The sequence below is a fragment of the Ictidomys tridecemlineatus genome, chromosome 10 (assembly GCF_052094955.1).
Source record: "Ictidomys tridecemlineatus isolate mIctTri1 chromosome 10, mIctTri1.hap1, whole genome shotgun sequence".
Lineage (NCBI taxonomy): Eukaryota > Metazoa > Chordata > Mammalia > Rodentia > Sciuridae > Ictidomys > Ictidomys tridecemlineatus.
This window is the reverse complement of record NC_135486.1, coordinates 95,559,446-95,581,675: the sequence shown is the minus strand read 5'-3', so window position 1 is coordinate 95,581,675 and position 22,230 is coordinate 95,559,446. Positions and strand designations below refer to the sequence as shown.

At 35.3% G+C, this 22,230-nt stretch overlaps 1 protein-coding gene across 5 annotated transcripts in view; it reads right to left on the bottom strand.

The window, feature by feature from the left end:
- The window catches only part of Mpp7 (MAGUK p55 scaffold protein 7), a 233,377-nt gene that overhangs the window by 118,856 nt on the left and 92,291 nt on the right, over positions 1–22,230 (bottom strand). For 4 of the 5 annotated variants that reach the window (XM_078023471.1, XM_078023470.1, XM_078023472.1 and 1 more), the window contains one exon: positions 21,646–21,764. In XM_078023471.1, the coding sequence (XP_077879597.1) occupies positions 21,646–21,764 (119 nt within the window). The remainder of the gene's footprint in view (positions 1–21,645; positions 21,765–22,230) is intronic. The other variant, XM_078023474.1, reaches the window with a different exon arrangement.

Here is a 22,230-nt window from a genome sequence, read left to right as displayed (position 1 = left end):
AAAATTGCCTTTTAACATCAAGACAAAAAACACAAGGAAAGAAAGTTATATTGGGATGGGACTATAATTGGAACACCTGTGCCAGAGGCTGAAGGAGCAACACAATTAAGATGGATGGATGGATGGATGGATGGATGGATAGATGGAAGGGAAGGGAAGGAAGGAAGGAAGGAAGGAAGGAAGGAAGGAAGGAAGGAAGGGAGGGAAATATGAATTCATGATTTTAATTTTAGACAAACTGATCCTCAAATATTAATGCAAAGACAACAGAAAAAGTCTAAGAGGTCAGGTAAAATTGTTTCCATGAGCCCTACCCATGACAAGCCTACTGGAGGATAAATTTCCCAAACAAGAAGCCCCTGGATAAGGAAAGGTGGTTACCAATTACTACATTTAACCAAAGCTAAATGGTGGTGCTAGGGGTAAAAAAAACAGCATATCACAGCTCATCTGAGATGTGGGAGTGCAGGTTAAGCACAACTAAAAACAGTTAAGAAGAGAGATATTATAAGGAAAGTAAATGAACTCATGGATTATCTTACAGGTATTAGCTGGATTTTTTTTTTTTAATTCATGCTTCAAACTAGAAGTTGGGAAGAGCTGGGTAAAGGCATTTCTATAAGTCACTATCAGGAATAAATAGATAGTGGTCAGAAAAAGAGAAAATCTCAATTTCGACTAAAAATCTATTTTAAAGTACAAAATAAGCCTGAGACACCTTGTCAGTTCTGAAAGTAAAGTAGTTATCAAAGCCTAATGGAGTTGTGCTGAAAAACTAGAAATAAACAATAAAACCCCATAGGAGCCAACTTGAAGGGCTTCCACTGCCCAGTGATGAAGTAATTTTGAGCATCAAATAACTGCAATGGCCTGAGCTCCATTCAATATATAAAGATCTTTGTGTTCATGATGATACTAAAAAGACCATTACTGATTAACTGCAGGATACTAGAATACCAAGATAATTTTTTTTTAATTATTAAGTTAAAGGAAAGACTCAAGCATTGATCCTATGGCTCCTGTGTAAACTGTACTCTAAGAAGTGATGAGAAAAATTCATGTCCAACTATAAGAAAAAGATTAAGTAAATTACTCATAAACAGCTGGCAGATTGCAAAAAAGGCCACTAATCATTATGGTTACAAAATTCAGTGATGAATAACAGATATGAATATCTTCTTCCATCCTAAGTGGTACAAAAATTTTTTTTTAATTTATTTTTGAGAGAGAGAGAGAATTTTTTAATATTTATTTTTTAGTTTTTCGGTGGACACAACATCTTTATTTTATTTTATGTGGTGCTGAGGATGGAACCCAGAGCCCTGAGAGCGCACTACTGCTTGAGCCACATCCCCAGCCCAGATTTTTTTAATTCAAAGTAATGGGAATGGAGCAGTCGGGAAACTGAAGGGTCAACGAGTTTTTAGAAAAAGGAAGTCACAGTGTAGAACTAGAACAAACTTGGAGCCATTTGGCCCTGAGAACACTGTCAGGGGTGTCAGGGGTGGAGGGCAAGGAAGATAATACTGAGAGGGGCTCCTTCTCCTTGCCAACTATCAATGTCAGGCAGCCAGACACCTAAGTCCCAGGCAGCAGATGCCAGGTTTCTTTGATGAAAAGACTGAAAAGCTATGAAGGAGAAAGTGTCTACTTTAAAATACACAAACTCTCCTCCCTAATGTTGGGTTTAAATATCTTAGACTAGATCTTTCTTTATTGTAGGAGGCTATCCTGTGCACTAAAGATGTTCAGTAGCATCTCTGGGGCAACTACCCACTAGATGCCAGAAGTACCTGTCTCCTCAAGTTATGGCAATCAAAATCTCTCCAGAAGCTGCCAGGTGGTGAGAGGTGAGGGGGCAGGTGCACAAAGTCCTCCATCCATGGTTGAAAACTTCTGCTCTAAAGAGTCCATCAGGCACACAGACCACCAAATCATCTTTTTAATCACTTACTATTAAACACAAGCAGGTGCCAGGCATGATGATACACTCCTGCAATCTCAGCAGTCAGGAGGCTGAGACAGTAGAACCACACATTTGAGGTCAACCTCTGCATTTTAATAAGACCCTGTTTCAAAATTAAAATAAAAAGGGCTCGGGTATAGCTCAGTAATAGGGTGCCCCTGGGTTCAATCCCCAGTATCATAAATTTAAAAATGATAAGTAGATAAAAAATGCAGAACAAAAAATAATTAGACGTTTGAGAAGAGACTCCACACCAAGAGAAACACCAAGCAAACAGAAAAGTCCCACAGTAATCAAGAATTATGAATAGCATGAAAAGAATTTATAAAGCCCAAACCATTCTATTGAGTATCAACTAATAAGGAGAACAGCATGATGTTAAAAGCACATAATTTAAAACAGACCACCTAGGTTCAAGGCCAGTTCTATCAGCCTTTTGGCTGTATAACCAATCAAAACAATGCCTTGGTTCTTTACCTCCATTGTAAATCAGTATCTATCTATTAGAGTATGTACTGATTTACAAGAAGGAAGAATTGAACAAGGCACTTTGAACTTTGAAAAGCACATGGAACATACTAACTGATGAATAAATAAGAAAGGAGGTTCTGTTTGCTTAAATTATCCTCAAAAAGATTTCTGTAGTGTATCCATGGAATAAGACCAGAATGTTATGAAAAAGGAACAGACACCCTACCCAAACTTACTGCAATTAAAATACTGACCAAGAGTCATGTGGATAAAGACCATTATGCTATAAAATATTAAATAGAAAGATGGAAAGCAAAAGTTGAGGAAATCTGTCAGAAAGCAAAAGCAGAAGGAAAACATTAAACAACGAATCCCATAAGACCAGTATCCACCTAACATCCAGCATTCAGAAAGATGGAGAAGAGCTGAGGGTTAAAAAAAAAAAAAAAATCAAAGAATGACAGCTGAAGCACAAAAGTCTCTGGTACTAGTAAGGCCCATATATCAACCATTCTAATGACTGACAGGGTTCTGATGAAGAACATCCACTTCCACATTAACACATTTGGAAATTTCTCCTCTAGCTCACTTCTACCTGGTCAATTCTTCAGAGCTCATTTAACCAGCTCACTAGTGAATTCTTGAACAAAATTTCCTAGCATCTGAGCAAACACTCCCTTTTCCATCCATTACATACTCAGTTATAAATTTACACTTCAAATGATTGAATACTGACTCCAAGAGTCATGAGGCTAAAGACCACCATGCCTGTTTTTTAACCATTCTATCTCTATCACCTAACACAATATACAATTAGCATTTAAATACATTTTATATGAGTCATATAATAAAATCACTGATTCTTTGGAAATATAATACAATATTAACCATAAATACATCTGCCACAGAGTTCCACAGCTCTTTACATGACATACGAAAATTTCACAAGTTTTTTCATACTGCTTTGGCCTGAATTTGCTTCTTTTTTTTTTTTTTAACCCATCAGTGACAGAACTGACAAGTTCCTTCAGCAAGGTCTCAGATTTCCTAAAGGAGTGAGCACCATCTAGTGGAATTACGTAAGATTAAAAAGCAGCTTGAGTCACTACCTACATTTACTAGGCACACTTTAGAGAACAACCAAATATTTATTCAAATTAAAAGACAAAGATGATTGTCAAGTTTTCATATAATAAAAATCAAAAACCTTATTATCTATGTAATTTATAATATGCTAACTGAAACAAATTCACAACTAAAATTTATTCTTTAAATTGACAGTTAATGCCATTTAATTTAGCTTGTAATTCAACACAGAAATGAACATAAGGAAAAAAGGTGATTAGAGATGCTATGCATCCAAAGTTCAAAAGAAAATGAAGCTACACATAAAATGCTAATTACATATGAAAAACCCAGTTTTATATACACACAGACACACTATATATATTAACCATTTGAAAGATGTTATAACAGAGTCATATAAAATGGACAGTCATAACACAAAGAAGAGAGAAATTAAAGTCTTCCCAGAGAAAGTGACAATTGCATTGAGTCTCAAACATGGAACAGAAAATTTCTTGGTGAACAAGGGCTAAGAGGTCAATCCTATCATCCCAGTTTGTCATATTAAAGGCCACTTTTTTTTAATAAGTAAAAGCTAATTATCAGATGGCATATTTGTGTGTGTGTGTGTGTGTGTGTGTGTGTGTTATGCTTTGAGATTGGAAGTCTGCTTGTTAAACAAAAATAATCATGTGAAATTTAGTAACAAAACAAAGAAATAGTGTATGTATATTTGTCTTCTATTTTATTTGTGATGAAAGAGAACATGAAATCAAGGGCACTATGATCCAGATGATATACTCTTGTGTTACTACATGACACTGGAAAAAATCATGAAAAATAATGACACCTTATAATATATCACCCCTTCTCCAGCTTTGTCACAGTGGTGAGGAGAGAGATGTATGTCTGACTATCAAGGAAGAAAACGCACAAGTTACAAGGTCTGACAAAAGAATGAGTTTTAACTGTTTACAGTGCCACAAATTGATAGCAGCCACTTAAAAATAACCTTATGGAATGTTAATAATTGCATTTATTTGAATTTCTACATCACTAAGCCATCTTTGAAAACCAGACTTGAAATGCAATGTAGTAAAGATAGTTGTTAGAATTACATACGTGAAACCTTGGTAATAAATGACCCCTAAATCTTAGTGGCTTATAACAGTGAAAGTTTATATTCACACTGGCACTCTTTGTCCACTTCACATCCTCATGGAACCCTGTTCCGCATCCCCACATGCTCAGACCCAAGTGAAAGAGCTCCCACCCTCTGGAACCAGTCAGCAATAGTGGCCAAGGGTGAGGAGATGAGGTGAACAGTTTCACTGGCTCTTAAGGCTTCTGCCCAATAGTGATGTACTTTACTTCTGCTCACACTTTAATTACTATACAAATCATATGTCCATAACTAGGGTCAAGGGATGGAAAAGTCCAATTCTATATGTACCTGTGAAGACCACAGGACAACTGGACAGGTACATGGATGAATGGGTGGGTGGATGAGTGAGTGGGTGGGCAGTTAAAGATACAAAATACTTTTTTGTTCTTTAGAGTGAATCATTTGAAATTAATTTTTACATAAATGAAAGCCTATGATTTCACTTTTGTGGATTTTATATTATTTTGTTTATATTAATGTCTTATTCATGGAATTACAATAAAGTATTTTAAATAATGCTTGGAACGCTTTAAAATAACTCAAGGGGCTGGGGCTGGGGCTTGGGCTCAGTGGTAGCACACTTGCCTGGCACATTTGAGTTATTGGGTTCGATTCTCAGCACCACATATAAATAAATAAAATAAAGGTCTATCAACAACTAAAAAATATAAAAAATATATACATATAAATAACTTGAAATGAAGATTTTATGAGTTATTTTATGTGAAAATAGAAAAAAATTTAAACATCTAATTCAACTCCTTCCTTTTGAAAGTATATTTTTATTTTTTTTAAATTTTTTTCCTTTTGAAAGTATATTATTTCTAAACCATGATCACCAAAAAACTCTCCTAATTCCTGCCTTTATTGACACATTAGCAATGTGATATATTGATAACTGGCATTTACAATACTAAATTAACAATACAAAAATACAATAACTTTCACTTGAAACCAATTGTATTTTTAAAAAATCCTCTCTATTCCCTGTCATCTATCTGTCAGAAAGATGATACAACATTCCTGAAAAAACAAACTGCATTCATCAGTTATCTGTGACTAAGCATAACACCTCAACAAACAAATGCAATGGGATGTGGACATACATTACTGTGTCCTATAGCACTCACTCAAGTTGTTGCAAAATGAATGGAAAACAATTGTTTGAACAAGAAAGAGATTGGAATGGAAAGTTTCCCTTTCTCCTGTAATCAAGTACCTCTTGTGAACACCTACCACACTTCTAGCAATGTGGAAAACGCAGAGATAAATTATCCACCTGCCTGAAGAGAACTTTACTCAATGAACAACTATGCCTGTAGTTGTACTAGGTGCTAAAAATACATTATATAGATGCTTACAACCAAACAGGTACATGAGATCAGTGCAAACAGTCCCTGAGGACCCATCTAGAGCCAGCAAAAAAATAAATAAATAAACCAGTGCTCAGACTTGACCGGGAGCTATACACACCTCAGACTCTGATACTTACTCTTAGTATGATTCACTGAACTGAGAGTTTTGTGTTAGATTCTTTTGCTCCTGCAATTTTTGATGAACAGAAGACTTTCTATGTAGGTTTGTTTTAATATGATAAATTAGAGTGGAGTAGGTATGGACCATGAAGATATTTTTTATAACAAAGATCCAGAATCAGATAAATAACTTCCTACAAAGCAATTAGAAAAAGGCAAGTATCTAGGGTAGGGGGGAGGATAGACAATGGATATAAAAAGGAAACTGGAATGGCCTATTAAGGCACGTTCAACCTCTAATACTCAAGTAAATATACAACTAGGAGACGCATTTCAAATCAACACTTAGCAAAAAATAAAGTCTAATAGTTCCAAGTGTTGACATGTATGTGAGCCAACTGCAACTCTCAGACTGTAACACTATCACGTGGAAGAGGAATTAGGCAACATCAAATACAGTGTGAGATGCACATCTCTGGGGCCAGAAACTCTATTCAGGTGTGACCACTTGGAGAAGTGGTCCTGTATGTGGTAAAGGGGAGTCTACACAAAAGTTATTTGCTGCCAAGAATGACTTGGAGAGAAAAGTGGTTTCCTGACTGTAGGGCTCTTGTACCCAGAGGGTGGTTCTCAATGGAAATAACCATTAAAAAGAACATAGATCATTTAAGATATTGCCACATAATGCCATATATAACAATGTAGAGGAATGAATTAGAGCTATCTGTAGCACCATAAATAAACCCAACCAAAATGTTAAGTGAAAAACTAGGCTACAGAAAAATCAATGTGTCAAATATGACTCTACATATGAAAAGTCTTAAAACATAACAAAATAATATCTGTGAATACAAACTCAAAATGGCATTTATCTCTGGCAGGAGAAAGAAAAGAATGGGAACAAGGAGGGACTTCAACCGACTCTGTAATACTGTATTCCTTAAGCTGTGTGGTGAATATGTGCATGCTCAGCATATTATTCTCATTTTAATGCCCAAAATATTCCACCAATTTTTTTGCAGGGGGATAACCAGAGATTGAACCTTAGGGCTCTTAACCACTAGGCCATATCCTCAGCCCTTTTCATTTTTTATTTTGATACAGGATCTCACTAGATTGGTTACAGCCTCAATAAGTTGCTGAGGCTGGCTTTGAACCTGTGTTTCTCCTGCCTCAGTCTCCCTCTAGGCCATATCCTCAGCCCTTTTCATTTTTTATTTTGAGACAGGATCTCACTAGATTGGTTACAGCCTCAATAAGTTGCTGAGGCTGGCTTTGAACCTGTGTTCCTCCTGCCTCAGTCTCCCAAGCCACTAAGACTACAGGTGTGTGCCACTGTACCCGGCTCTCACATTTTTAAAATGAAAGTTACAAGACACACTTAGCAACTCAAGAACTTTTTTCAAGAGTCTAATCAGACTATCAATTTTTGTTGGAATTTTAAATAGAACAAAAGTTTATTAAGGCTGGAAAACACTGTCCTGAAAAAAAGAGCCATGCAGCCAAAGGGATATAAGCAAGAGTGGTGCAGATCCTGGCATACAGCGGTGAACATGGCTAAAAGGAGGGAAAAAAGGGAGATAACAAGGATCGTAACAACCGTCCTCATCACAACGACTGTCCCAGACTCTATTTAAAGGAAATCGTATATTAATCTACATAACCCTCACAACAAACATTTAAGGAAGGTACTACTATCCTCACTATGCACCAAATGAGGCACTGTGAAGTTAACTAATACCATAAGGTTATTATTTTCTTATTCTTGGCCCAGCCAGTATCCGAGTCCAAGCAATGGGACCCCCTCAGGGCCTGCTCTGAACTACAATTAGAGATGACTTTCAGCAGAGAATAGAGCTTAGATTTCTGGACATGCAGAACAGTATTCAGTGTACCTGCCTGTGATTGAGGTATTGCCAGAATGAGAAAGAATTGTTCATGAGATTGAGAGAAAAAGAAAACAAAACAAAAATAAGAATGGAGATAGCAAAAGGTCTCAACTTGATGTGAATGAATAGTGAACATTCTTCTGGAGGTACAACATGCTTCTCTCTGGAAACCACTTTTTTCTCCATCAGCCACACGATGGACTCACTTATTCATTCTGTTCATAAACCAAAGGTGTAATATACCAAACTAAACTACCTAGATCAAATAGATCATGTAATTAGTTTACTAGTAATTCTAATTGGTGCCAGAACTGCAAATATATATCTCACTAGCCAGTAAGTCATCCCCGCTACTGGACATAGTATAATTACTGAGTAGAGCAACTTGGCAACACTCAATGAAGCAAGAGATGCCATCTCCGTGGTCCTGCAACTCCACTATTGGGTGTAACATCTAGAAAAGCCAGATATTTTCCTAGTGAAATTCCTATTCTCTGGATTTAGGGAATAATAGGAATTGCCTCTCCAAGGGAAATGATAGTGTTACAGACTTACTGACTCCACACATTCTAATGAATGGACTATCATTAGGGCAGTTCTAGTTCTAGATAAGAAACCATTTTTACAGTGCACATAAATTCCTTATCATTCAACTATGACTAAATACAAATGTAAGATGGTGGTTATGAAGTGAAGCATATTTTAATAATCACCTAAATGCACAATAACTTCCAGGAGGCCCTGTTCCATTCCATTAAATGCAGACCAGGCAGGAAGACACTGCCCCAGCAAGTATTCACAAACCTGGCTCCTATTCACTCATCCCTACTCCCTGGCAAATCTCTAAAAAGGGCTGCATATGGCCACTGTTTTGAAAGTATGAATTACAAAGGCAACAATTTACTCAGGGCCTCAGGAATTCCTATCTTCAGCAGACTGTACATGTTTCCGTGCCTGAAAAAATGTAAACTATAACGTAAGAAATAACTTTGTCTGGCTTCTCCAACAGAGCTGGCTGGACAATTACCTTTGATTGGCCAAGGAGCATTACCAGCTGTTGAGACCCAACTCTCCACTCTGTCAGACCAGGTGGCCATGGATCATTCACAATGTCTGGCTGTCTTTTTCTTTTTCTTCCCGCCTAAGGCAAATGATATTTCAGAGGCAAGTAACATAACCTCCCTGATGGGTTTACACTCGGAACTTCATACCGTCTCCCCTCCCCAAACTGCACAATTTGTTTCCAAAAGATCCCATACCTGTGAATACCTTATAAATAGTCTTTCAGCCTTGAATCGGATTCATTACACTATAACCATCACCCCCACCTCCAGTATGATGCTTTTCATTGCTTCTAGATAAGAGAGGAACTTACTTACAAGTAACTGTTTATAAAACCATTGCTCAATAAAATGCTCTCTTCCTTTTTTAATTGCTTTACCACGTTAATTATCTTGTAAATAATCAGGATTTTCCAAGCTAATTTCATAGTAGTAATTACTACAAAAATTTAATGTATTAAATGTATCTTGTTAAAAGACTAAGATTGAAGATTACCTTCAAACTAATTTTTCATTTTCTGAAGTGTCCAGGTTGGATATGTCAAATTTTAAAAGTACATTTCTATTCACGGGTTTCTCTATGAGCATCCATCTGCTCAGGGTTTGTTTAGATTAAAAACTAAGAAGATTTTCACTTTTAGAATTAAACTAAATCCATGAGCCCTAAAAATTTTTATAAATTCACATTAATATGGAGAGTCAATACAAACTCCCACTAATTTTCCTCCCATGCTTTACTTCTACCAGTCAATTAATATACCCATGACTTCATGTGTCCTTTTAAAAACAAAATTTCAGGAAATGTTTTAAGAAGAGAAATTGGATATTCTGGATTATAAATAAAATTATTCCTTGATACTGAGGAGTGGGTATTTCTTTTAAATTACTAATAAATAAAACTAGGAATGCACCTAACCTCAAAGTGTTTGTCGCAGGCAACGAAGAGATTATCATGGCACTTCAAAGTGTCACCTAAACTTGGTTGTATGTACTATTGTGATTTACAGCAAACTGATAATCAAATGAGAGAACTTGTCTATTTGTAGGGGAAGGAAGAATAATCAGAGCATGACCAGGTTATCTTTTATGGAAGAAAATGGAAGTCTGCTTCATGTTTTCCCTTGAGTAAAATGGATCAAAACAAAGCAAATAATGTTCATGTTGGTTAATCTGCAAAATTTGCAAGTTTAGAAATAAAGACGTGATTTATCAATCAGATCTTGTAAGAAGCTTGCACCAGAATGTATTAAAAGACAAACAAAAACTCCTTCAAGTCAGTAATTGAAAGAAAAATAACCAAATTAAAGTATGGGCAAAGGGAAATTTATTTCTAGTCTCAACTCCAACATAAAGAGCTTGAAGTCTTCACTCAAGTCCTCATACCAAAAAAAAAAAAAAATGGAACAAATTCAAATATCAGTGATTTTTCTTATATCTAGCAGAGAATTTAAGTCACAGGGCAAACTTTCACACTGAAATCTGGAGAGAAAGGAGAATGCAGAGAATCACAGCTGAGCTCAGGAAGCAGGAGCAGAAGCTACTAAAGACAGGAACTTATAGAACACTGAAAATACTAATTTTGATGAGCTGATGGTGGCCAAGTGAAAACTAGTCTGAGAGTTAAAAAATTCTGTGGACCCAATCTAAGAAGCACCCACACACACTTTCCCCTAGGAGCCTTACCAAGTTCTCAGGGGTAGTTCTTAGGAAGAAAAAAATCTCCCAGTGTTTCATTTGGAGAGGGAAGAGGAGTGAGAGGTGTCTGTAACTATTTTGAACTCCACAGGCCTAGAACTTTATTCGTAACAAAAGCTTGCCCTATCCAAAGAAAACTGCTTTACTAGAGCTACACTGAACCTGTAAAAAAGGGTAATGAGACGACCCAAATCCCCTGTACATTTTCCTCCCTTACCAATTTGAAATTGAGGGGCGACGGGGGGGGAGAACAGGGTAATAAGGGCTTCTGAGGATCACAGCCCAGGGACTCAGGTCACTAAGAAACTGACATTTAATTATAGAATTATAAAATACCTTCACTCTTTAATAACTTATCACCATCAACAAGTGTCAGAGTAAGTAACAGTAGATCGTAACAGAGGGCTACAAGACACAGGCTCCAAAAAGAGCTCAGAAGAAAATCCAAAGACAACAGATTGAGTGGCGGGGGACAGCATTAAGGAAACTAAAACCTCTGGCACTTGCCTATAGCAAGCCTTAAACACAGGCCAGTTCCAAGCCATATTAACATAAAATCTCACACCAAAAGTCTAATTATTTAGTTCCTATTACCTAATACATCATGTCTAGCTTTCAACGAAAAATTACAGGGCATGATAATGGCAAGAAAAATAGTCTGAAGAGCTAAAGCAAGCTTCAGACTCGGGACTCAGATATGACAGAATTTGGAATCATGAAGTTGGGAATTTAAAATAAGCATCATTAATATGCTAAATCAACTCATGGAAAAAGTACACAACATGCAAGAAATGGGTCATGTAAGGAGAAAGGTGGAAACTGATAGAGAATCAAAGTGAAATGCTAGAAATCAGAAATGAATATAATAGAAATGAAGACTGTCTTTGACGCGCTCAACAGTAGAATGAACATAGCCAAGGAAAACTTGAAGAGATGCTAAAAGAACTTTCCAACTGAAATGCAAACAGAAAAATGAATGAAAAGGTGAGGGTGGGGGTGACAAAATATAAAAGAACTGTGGGACAATAAGAGGAGGAAGAGCATATACACATAAAAGGAAAATCACAAAAAGAGAAAAAAGATCAGAGGAAATATCTGTGGTAATAATGCGGAGAATAACCTGAAATTAATGACAAATACCAAATCACACATCCAGAAACCAGTGTTGGGGGGGAAACACATCAAAAAGAAGAAACACCAAAAAATCTACATTTTGACATAATATTAGAACTTCAGAAAATCAAAAACAAAGAGAAAGAATTGGGGGAAAGCATGAGGGGGGAAAACACCTTCCCTCTGATAGGAAAGATTTAATTTAATACCATCAGATTTAAAAAGAAAAAAAAAGAATATCAGATTTAAAAAAAAAACAGAAACCATGCAAGCAAGAAGAAAATAGAGTGAAATATGTTTTAAGTGTTGGAAGAAAAAACTGTACAGCTCAATTTTTATCTCCAGTGAAATTGTACTGCAAAAGTGAAGGAGAAATAGGGATTTTTCAGACAAATATACCTTCAAACCATAGCATATACTAAATAAAATAAAGAGAATAAGTATGGGTAAAAGGAAGACTCAATTATAGGTCATCTAGGAAATTCAGAGCAAAAGAAAGAGGCTGGAGAAAGATAAACCTTACTAACATGAACCAAAAGAATGCTACAGTACACATACCAATTTCAAACAAAGCAGGGGACAGAAAAAGAAGTCAATTCTCCAAGAAGACATAACTATTCTTAAGGTTTATGGTCCTAAGAAGAGAATGTCAAAATTCACGAAGCATAACTGATACAGCTGCAAGAATGGACAAATCCACTATTACCCTTGAAAATTTCAACATCCCTCTGTCAGTTACTTGACAGATCCAGCAAGCAAAAGCATCAGTAAGGATAAAGTCGAAACAAACAACACACCATCAATCAACTGGATCTGACATTTATGCAATATTTTATCAAATAATAGCAACATAGACATTCTTTTCAAGCTCACATAGAACACTCACCAAAACAGACGACATTCTGCATCATAAAATATAAAATCTAAAAGAATGGAAATCACACAACATGGAAGTTCAGATTACATGGAATTAAATGAGAAATCAATAACAAAGACAGCAGGAAAAAATCTCTAAATATTTAGAGATTGAAAAATTCTAAATAACACACGCAAAGAATTCTCAAGAATAATTTGAAATAAATGAAAATGGAACTCACGAAAGTTTGTGGATACTGAAAAACCAACAGTTAGCCTGAAATTTATAACACAAAGTAAACATTTCAAAAACAGAAAAATCTAATATGCATAATCTAACTTTCGCCTTTGGCAACTATAGAAAGAAAAACAAGCATAAGACAAGACGCAATAAAACTAGAGCAAAATTAAGTAAAATTGAAACAGAAAAAAAATAAAAATAAAAACTGATGATCCTATAACCAGGCTAGCCAAAAAAGAAAAAGAAGGAAGAAGGGAAAAAGAAAAAATATATAGTATGAGACAATGACAACCAAATATTAGAAATGAAAGAGGGATCATAACTATTACCCCAAGGACAACCTTATGAACAATTCTGTCTTCAAATTTGACAACCTAAATGATATGTACCAATTCCTTAAAAAAAAAAAAAAACTAGTGATAAAAAAACACCAAAAGAGAAAAAGACAATCTGAATAGACTTATATTATCAAAGAAATTGAATCAATAATTAGTCAACTTCCAAAATATTAAGTACCAGGCCCAACTGGTTTCACTAGTGAATTCTACAAAACATTTAAGGAAGTAAAATGTACCAATCAAATACAATGTCTGCTTAAGGATGTTGGGTTGGAAACAAGTAGAAAGCATAGAGTACACTTACATTACAAAGTAGAAAAATTACAGAATAATATCATTCATAAACAGCAATGCAAAAATTCTCATGAAAATGTTAGCAAATTGAATCCAACAATGTATAAAATCATCATAGATCACAACCAAGTAGATTTACTACAGATATGTAAATATCGGTTGAACATTCAGGAATTAAGGATGTAATTCATTTCATCAACAGGCTAATGAAGAATAAAATCACATCAACAGATGCAAAAAAAAATTTAAATCTAGCACCCATTCATGATTACTCTCAGCCAACTGGGAATAAATGTACTTTTTCAACCTGATAAAGAACAACAATGAAATAGCTATGGCTAACATCACACGTACTAATAAGAAACTAGATTCTTCTCCCATAAGATCATATGAAGGCAAAGATGTCTCTTCCCACCACTGCTGTAACATACTGCATAGGCATTTCTAGTTAATGTTATAAGACAGTAAAAGGAAGGAGAAAAAAAGAGAAAAGGAAGAAATGAAATTGTCTTTGTTTACAGTGATATGATGAAATAATGAAATACTAGATACAGATTTAACAAAATACGAATAGAATCCAAATAAGAAAAACTCAACGAAAGAAATCAAAGATCTCAATGAAAGGAATGAGATTCTACCCACATGGGCAGGAAAACACAGTAAGTGTTAAGATGTCAACTCTTTCAACTTGATTTACTGAACACACAATCCCAATCAAAATCCCAGCAAGTCATTTTGTGAATATGATAAACTGATTCTAAAGTTTAAATGAGAAGGCAAAAGACCCAAAATAGCCAACATTGTACTGCAGACAAGCAAAGGTAGAAGATTCCTACTACCCTACCTCAAAACTTACCATAAAGCTATGGTAATCAAGATGGTGTGGTACTGGTGAAAGAATAGGTGAACAGACAATGGAACATGAAAAAAGAGCCCAGAAACAGATGGGCACAAATAAAATCAGCTGATCTTTGACAAATGAGAAAAGGAAATTCAATGAAAAAGGATAGTCTTCTCAACAACACTGGAACAAGTGGATATTCATATGGAAAATTTTTAATCTAGGCACAGAATTTACAACAGTCACACAAAAAAATAAGCTAAAGAGAATCATAGATTCAAATGTAAACAAATACAAAAACTTATATAAAATTTCTAGGAGATAACAGAGGAGAAAACTAGGTGATCTTGAGTTTGATGATGAGTTTTAGATACTGTCATGTATCACTAACTGATGGGGATACATTTTAATATTGGGGACACTTTCCAAAAAATGCACTGTGAGATGGTGTCCTCATTTGTACAAACACAAACTAAGGCAGCAACGACCTAACTAGGCAACATAAACTCATGGGTCTGCAGTTGTATATGCAGTCCACTGTTGGCAAAAATGACATTTTGACTAACTCCAAAAGTACAAACAAAGAAAAACTGATGTGGGATTTTATATTAAAATTAGAAACTTATACTGTATCAGATAACAAAGAGAATATTACAAAGACAAGCCACAGTCTGACAAAATACATATCTGATAAAGACATATGTAAAAGATACAATGCAGCAGTGAGGGAAAAAAACAATTTAAAAAACAATTTTAAAAGATGTCTCTGAAGAGACATCTTGACAAAGAAGATGTACAGATGACAAACATACAAAAAGAAAACATATGAAAACTTAACAGGTTTCAAAGAAATTGCACACTGAAATAATAATGAGATACCACAACATACCTATTACAATAATGGAAATTATTTTAAGAAAACAACCTTGACCATACCTGATGAGGATACAGGGCAACAGGAATTCTCATTCATCTTTGTCGGTAATGAAAAATGGTACAGTCACTTTTGATGATATTCTGGGCAGGACACGGAGGTGCACACCTGTAATCCCAGCAGCTCAGGAGTCTGAGGCAGAAGGACTGCAAGTTCAAGACCAGCCTCAGCAAGGGGACCCCTAAGCAACTTAGTGAGACACTGTGTCAAAATCAAAAATAAAAAGGGCTAAGGACGTGGCTCAGTGGTTAAGAGGCCCTAGGTTCAATCCACAATACTAAAGAGAGAAAAAAAAAAAAGATGATGACAACAATCTGTTTTCTTAGAAAACCAAACACAGTGTTACTGTATGATCTAGTAATCATGTTCTTATCATTTGTCCAAATGAGTTGAAAATATATCCATAGAAAAAGCTGCACATGTATATTTATAGGAGCTTTACCAGTAATTACTTGAAACTAAAGGCAATGATCATGTCCTTCAATTGGTGAAAGGAGAAAAACTGTGGTACATGCCTACAATGGACAAAATACTATTCAGTGACATAAAGAAATGAATAATTAATTGAGCCATGAGATCTGAGTGAGACCTGATGAAATCTTACATACTGCTAAATTGAAAAAGTCAATCTGAAAAGGCCTATATGATGCCAAGTAAATGCCAGTCTGAAAAATGCAAAACTATAGAGGCAGTAAAAAAATCAAGTGGTTGCTGAGATAGGGAGAGAAGGTAGGTAAAGTATACAAGGTAGATTTATAGGGAGGTGAATCTATTCTTTGTGATACTGCCATGGTGGATACATGACCATGTGCATTTGTCAAAGTCTACAGAATCATTCAACACAGAGTCCTAATGCCAACTATGAACTTTAGTTAATAATAATGTATCAATGTTAAGTTGATAAACATACCATGTTAACACAAGAGATTAATAGTAAGAGAAACTGGGGGGAGTGCTTGGAAAGCTATTCATATCATTTGCTCAATTTTTCTATAAATCAAAACTCTTCTTAAAAAGTTCTCTATTGGTTAAAAAGAATTCAATGGGAAAGCAGTAGACAAAGAATCCCAAGAAGCCATTTTTCCAAAGACAATACATAAATAGCTAATGAACTCATGAAAAGATGCTTAACATTATTTAGTCATGCTTCACTTCATATCCAATAGGATGGCTAAAATAAAAAAAAAACCCAGATTAAAAATAAGTGTTGATAAGGAGATATACATTGCTGGTGGGAATATAAAATGGTGTGATCACTTTGGAAAATACTCTGGCAGGTCTTTAAAATGTTAAACACAGAGTTACCATTTGACCAAACAATTCATTCTTAAACATATACCCCAGAGAGTTGAAAACATATCTACATAAACACTTGAACACAAATGTTCTTAGGAACACTATTCTTAACAGTCAAGATGTAGCAACAGCCCAAATGTCTATCAGTGGATAAACAAATGTAGCATATCTATACTGTACTATTCTGCAAAAGAAAGGAATGAGGTACAAATACACACCAGATGTGGGTGAAGCTTGGTATTAAAGTAAGTGACAGATGTCAGTCACCAAAAAAGCACATGATTCCATCTTTATGAAATATCCGAATGGGCAAATACACAAAGACAGGAAGTAGATTAGTAGCTGCTTAGATCTGATGAACAGGAGGATGTAGGGATTAGAGGATAATAACTAGGGGTGCAGGGTTTCTTTCTGAGGTGATCAGAAGGTCCTAAAGTTGACAATAGAGATGTTGCACACAACCTTGTAAATACACTAAAAATAACAGAATTTTGTTTTCAATTTGTGAATTGTATAGTGTACAAATGTTAACAACAACAACAAAAAAGTTACCACCTAAATGTTAATGAATCCCAAACAGAGTCGCCAAGTTTCACAAGTAAAAATACAAATACTGCATGGTTCATGCTTACACTAAAAACTTCCACACTATGTATCTGAAGTTTAACTACATGTCCTGTACTTTTCACTGCAGCCCTCCCCCCATACTGATTTTCCTCAACCCGGAACATAATTATCCTCACTTCTAGGTACATGTATCCAACCATATAATAGGCATGTCTATTTGATTATGCTCCAAATACCAAACAAACATAAACAAACTAAAATCATCTCTCATTTCCTCTGAGGACCAGCAAATATATAAGAACTGGTACCTGGGACCTTAAGTCTGGCTCCTGGAGTCTGCTTTCAACTCCCAATGGCCTGGTATAAACCCAGTGGCTGGATCCAGGGGCAGGAGTTTTGAGACATTAAGTAAAGCACACATGCTGGAATCAGTCTCTGTCTCTCAAACTAAAAATCAGCTCCCCTTTCCCAACACTCTGTCACCATCATCCTTGAACATCATCCTAGAATCGCATGCTCCATCAGTCTGCATAGCATATCAATTTGCTTCTGGAAGAAAAGTATTCTTTCAATTGGAAAGAAATGGGCAAAGAATCCCAAGTAGTCATCTTTCTAAAGATGATATACAAATAGTGCAGAAAATGTTCATAATAGCTAGGAAAATGTTCACTTCTTTACTACCCTGCTTTAAACCTTCCAATACAATGGCTCCATCAGTCTGTACACCTTGGGCAGTTTAAGAGTAGGTCTCTGCTTAACTTTTTGCCACATGTTGTCCACTCTTTCTTAATTCACATACCAGCCAAAAGATAGTCCTTATTCTAAGGATACAACTCTTGCTCTTACCTCCAGACATTCTGCATGTCACTCCTCTCGCCTAAACTCCCACTGTCCCCCAGAAATCTTACTTGAACAACTCCTACTCAGCTTGCAGGGTCTAGCTGATATCAAATCCGCCAGGGTCCCCTCCTTGAGGCCGGTGTTGAGTTACACACCTTGCGCCTCTCATAAAAGCTCTCAACGTGATCTACCACAGAATGTTTTAATTGTCCACCTTTTCATCTGAGTCCTCTGGGAGACTGGAGATTCAACAAGGAAGAGGACTGTGCCTTCCTTGTTGAATATTTAGATATTCAGCCCTGACAGTCCCTATAGTGACTGGTTTATGGTAAGTACTCCACACACATAGTGTGAACAAATTAATCAATAATCAAAAGTTAAAGTTATGTAACAACATTACAAGGATCTAGCTGAGTATTTAGCATTATTCCTTTAAGGCTGAAACCACTAAAATATGCACAGTAATTCAACCATAAAGAACTGTGTCTTTAAAATTTTAATTTGTGTTTGCTGAAATATCTCAGAATCTGAAAAAAGAATAAAATTCAAATAACAACTTTTTTGCTCCTGCCCTCACATATATGTGGCTATTTAAATGAGGAAAACACATGCAACTATTTAAAAAGTAATGACAATTTGATATTCTTATCCTAGAAATCCAACACAACTATGAGTTAAAAACAGAAATTTCTTGAAGAAACTACAACCCAATTTCAAAGCAATACAATATCTAAGCTAGACATATTTTTTTCTATAGAGAAATTAAAACAGATTACAAACATACAAATAAATAAAATTAAATTTCAAGAGATCTCAAAAGAAAAAAAAGTCAACGATAGAAGATAAATCTACAAATATTAGAACATAAAATATATGCTTCGTGGGTCAAAAACGTGGCTATACACCTAAGACTGCTGCTCCATCACACTCACTAGATCATGTAAATTATAATATGTTTCTTCCACTCCCCCCATGTATATATATTTTTCTATTCCTTTTCCAGGTTCTCTCTCAGTACCATTTCCTTCTGTTACCTACAAAATCTCATACTCACAGATTTTATTATTCAGTTTTTCTACTTAATATCTCCAAAAAAATAATCATAATAATCCTCAGTTACCACCCGGAAGCATAATCCTATTTCTTTCCAGTGACAAGTTCAATACCCCAAGGTGGCATGCTGTACCTGTTACAGACTGAAATGCCAAAATGCCTCTTTTTAATTCTATTTTACATTATCTCCAAAGGTTGTTCGTATTTAAAACTGTGTGGTGATTTACAACTAGCTTTTTTATATACAAAATTGGATGATGAAAATTTTGTGCTAGGATATAAAAATCAAATTTTGTGTTCACCCAGTTTTAAATCACAGCCTAACCACTTTAACTTCAGGCAAAAGTGCATAAAACCAAAGCACATTTTGATTCACTCTAAAACAAATCTTTTCAAACAAATTCCTTCTGCTCTATCAAGATTTATGTACAAAAGCTGAAGGCTTCTATCCTCCAACCTTGAATAGAGGCACTTGGAATACAGAGAAGTGGTTTTTTCCAGCTGTTTAAAGCTACAATCCCATGAGTCTGCCTCGTGGAGGCATTTAGACTTTACTTATTTGAAACTAATAGAATGGGTCAGTCAAAGGACACACTTGAGATCTGCATCTGATCAATGTTGGGGGTGGGGAGAATGTATTAAGAAATTGAGAATGTATTAAAGGTACATAATAAAACTAATTTTTAAAAGACATTTTATAGTAATTACTGAAAAATATTTAGAATAGCACACATTAACCATGCTATCTAAATACCGGCAACAGCCATTTATTTGCTTCTATTTTTAACAAACCAGATATCGACACCGTCCGGAATGCTTCCTAACTACTTGTTACTGACATATACTTTGGAAAACAGCCTATGCTTAACAGTTACCAGCCAATGTAACTTGAGAATCTGTTGTATATCTTAGTTTTGTTCTTTTAATAGAAATAACAACCACCTCTGTATTTTTTCACGTGCTGGGTCTTTTGCCTCAGTATTTAATAATATCTATTTAACATTGCCCAACCTACACATCTATCAAGGAACTTACAATCTTCATTATTTTATCTGAAACTTGCAACCCTGCCAACAGATATTCTAACTTCCATTTTACATAAGGAAATTGATATAGTAGTCATGCTCTTAAAAAATACAAACATACAGCCATTGTTTAGGGACATTTTATTTAATAATCAAGGGATGATGATGCCAAGTCAAATACACTCTATTCCCCCATCAAAGGATCAAGTCAATATAAATCAATCCATAGCTATTCCACTCCCATACATACAACACAGAAATATTTCTATGATTACCTCACCAAGTCATAAACTTCATCCACTGTAATCTCAAAACCATTTCTAAGAAACCCCAAGAAAGCAACTAAACTGCCTAAAATTATTTAGAGCACAAAGATACCTTGGCAATTACCTTATTATAAAAAGTAAATAAATGAACAAATAAAACTTTAAATGCATTGCCAGGGAAATGCCATGTATCAGCTTTCACTTCTTGAGAACTGTTACTACTCAGAGCACACAAATCTCAGTAAATTGCACAACAAGAAAAAAAAAAAATATATATATATATATATGAAGAATTCTGTTCCATAATGCAATTGCAACTAGAAGTGGCTCCTTTTCAAATACTGTACATCAATTAAAAGCCTCCTATCATGACAGACAACCATAACAAATTTAGCTGAATTAAGCATAGGTCCAGATTTCATGGAGGCAAAGGTTTCTACCTCCTACAGACTCAAGTAAGACTCTAAATTTCTTTCAGCTTGAATTAAATGAGAGAAAATGCAATTCATATTTCCAGAAGCAAGAGTAACATATTTTCCAGTAAGTTTCTTGTTCTCATTTTACTATTTTAAGAGTTCTGATCACTCCCAGTGTTTCTGTAAGACAAGATCTGGTTCCTGGTGGCTGATCATTTTCATGGCATGATGCTTTACTAAAACCATCTCCAAAAACTGTTTTTATTCATATTTAGGTTCAGTGTATTTATATACAAAATACCATTTCAATGGAGTTGTGCCAATAAAAGAAAAGAGCTTACTAGAATTTCAGTTGACTTTGTTAAAGGAAATTATTTTAAATTAATGTGGCTACTGAACTGCTGCCATCCTTGACCTCAGAAAATATATTCCTTCTAATTTTTGCTGTGAACATTTATTTATTTAAGTTAAATTCCAGCTCATGAATGTTGACCATGAAGGAGGCTAAACCTTCCTGCTACTATTTCATATTCTTTTTCTAAACAAGGGCAACCACATGTTTGCTGCATTAGTATGCATAGCCAGATCACCACCATTAAGTGAAATCATCTATGTATTTTTGGTAGAATCTTTAACAACTTCCACGCCTGTCAGTGAAATGAAACAAGGCTGTTTTGTTTTCAGAGAGCAACAATTTGATCTCTGGTTTACTAGATGGCGCTCAAAATATTTTTCCATATGTTTTTTTTCAAAGAGAATCTGACATCAGCATGGTTTACCTTTACCAGTGAATGCAGGCTTTTTTCACCAAACATATCCCAGAGGAAGGTCAGGTCTTCCTGGCTATCCACATGTGGCTGCAGCTGGGCTGGCAGAGCAGCCAACAGCTCATAGAGACCTATAAAATGAAAATAAAACACAAAGCGTAATCTTAGAGTGATCTCATTAATTTCGCTTAAGGTGTGTGTAAATGACGGCTGGAACATGTCATTTTAACTGGATTTGTATTCTGGGTCATCAAGCAAAACACTGCGCCAAAGAAGCAAAGTAAAGTTTTTTGATTTTTCAATTCCAAAGAAGTATGTATTAACAGACAAGCTTTTACCTTTCACGGTTGTCAACATTCTGCAGTCATCCAAGTTTACATAACCCAAGACAGAAAATGTGTACAGGTTTTCAGAAAAAGAAGAAAACACATACATTCCTTTCCTTAATCGTTATTACATTTCCCTCACTGCTAGCCAAAGAGTGAAATGAGTCATGAATAGGAAAAACTTCCTTAGGAGAACAGAAAATTAATAGAGTGGTCTACTAAAAAGGCTTTGCACTGTCCAGAGAGTTCCTAATAACATATAGCTTCAAAA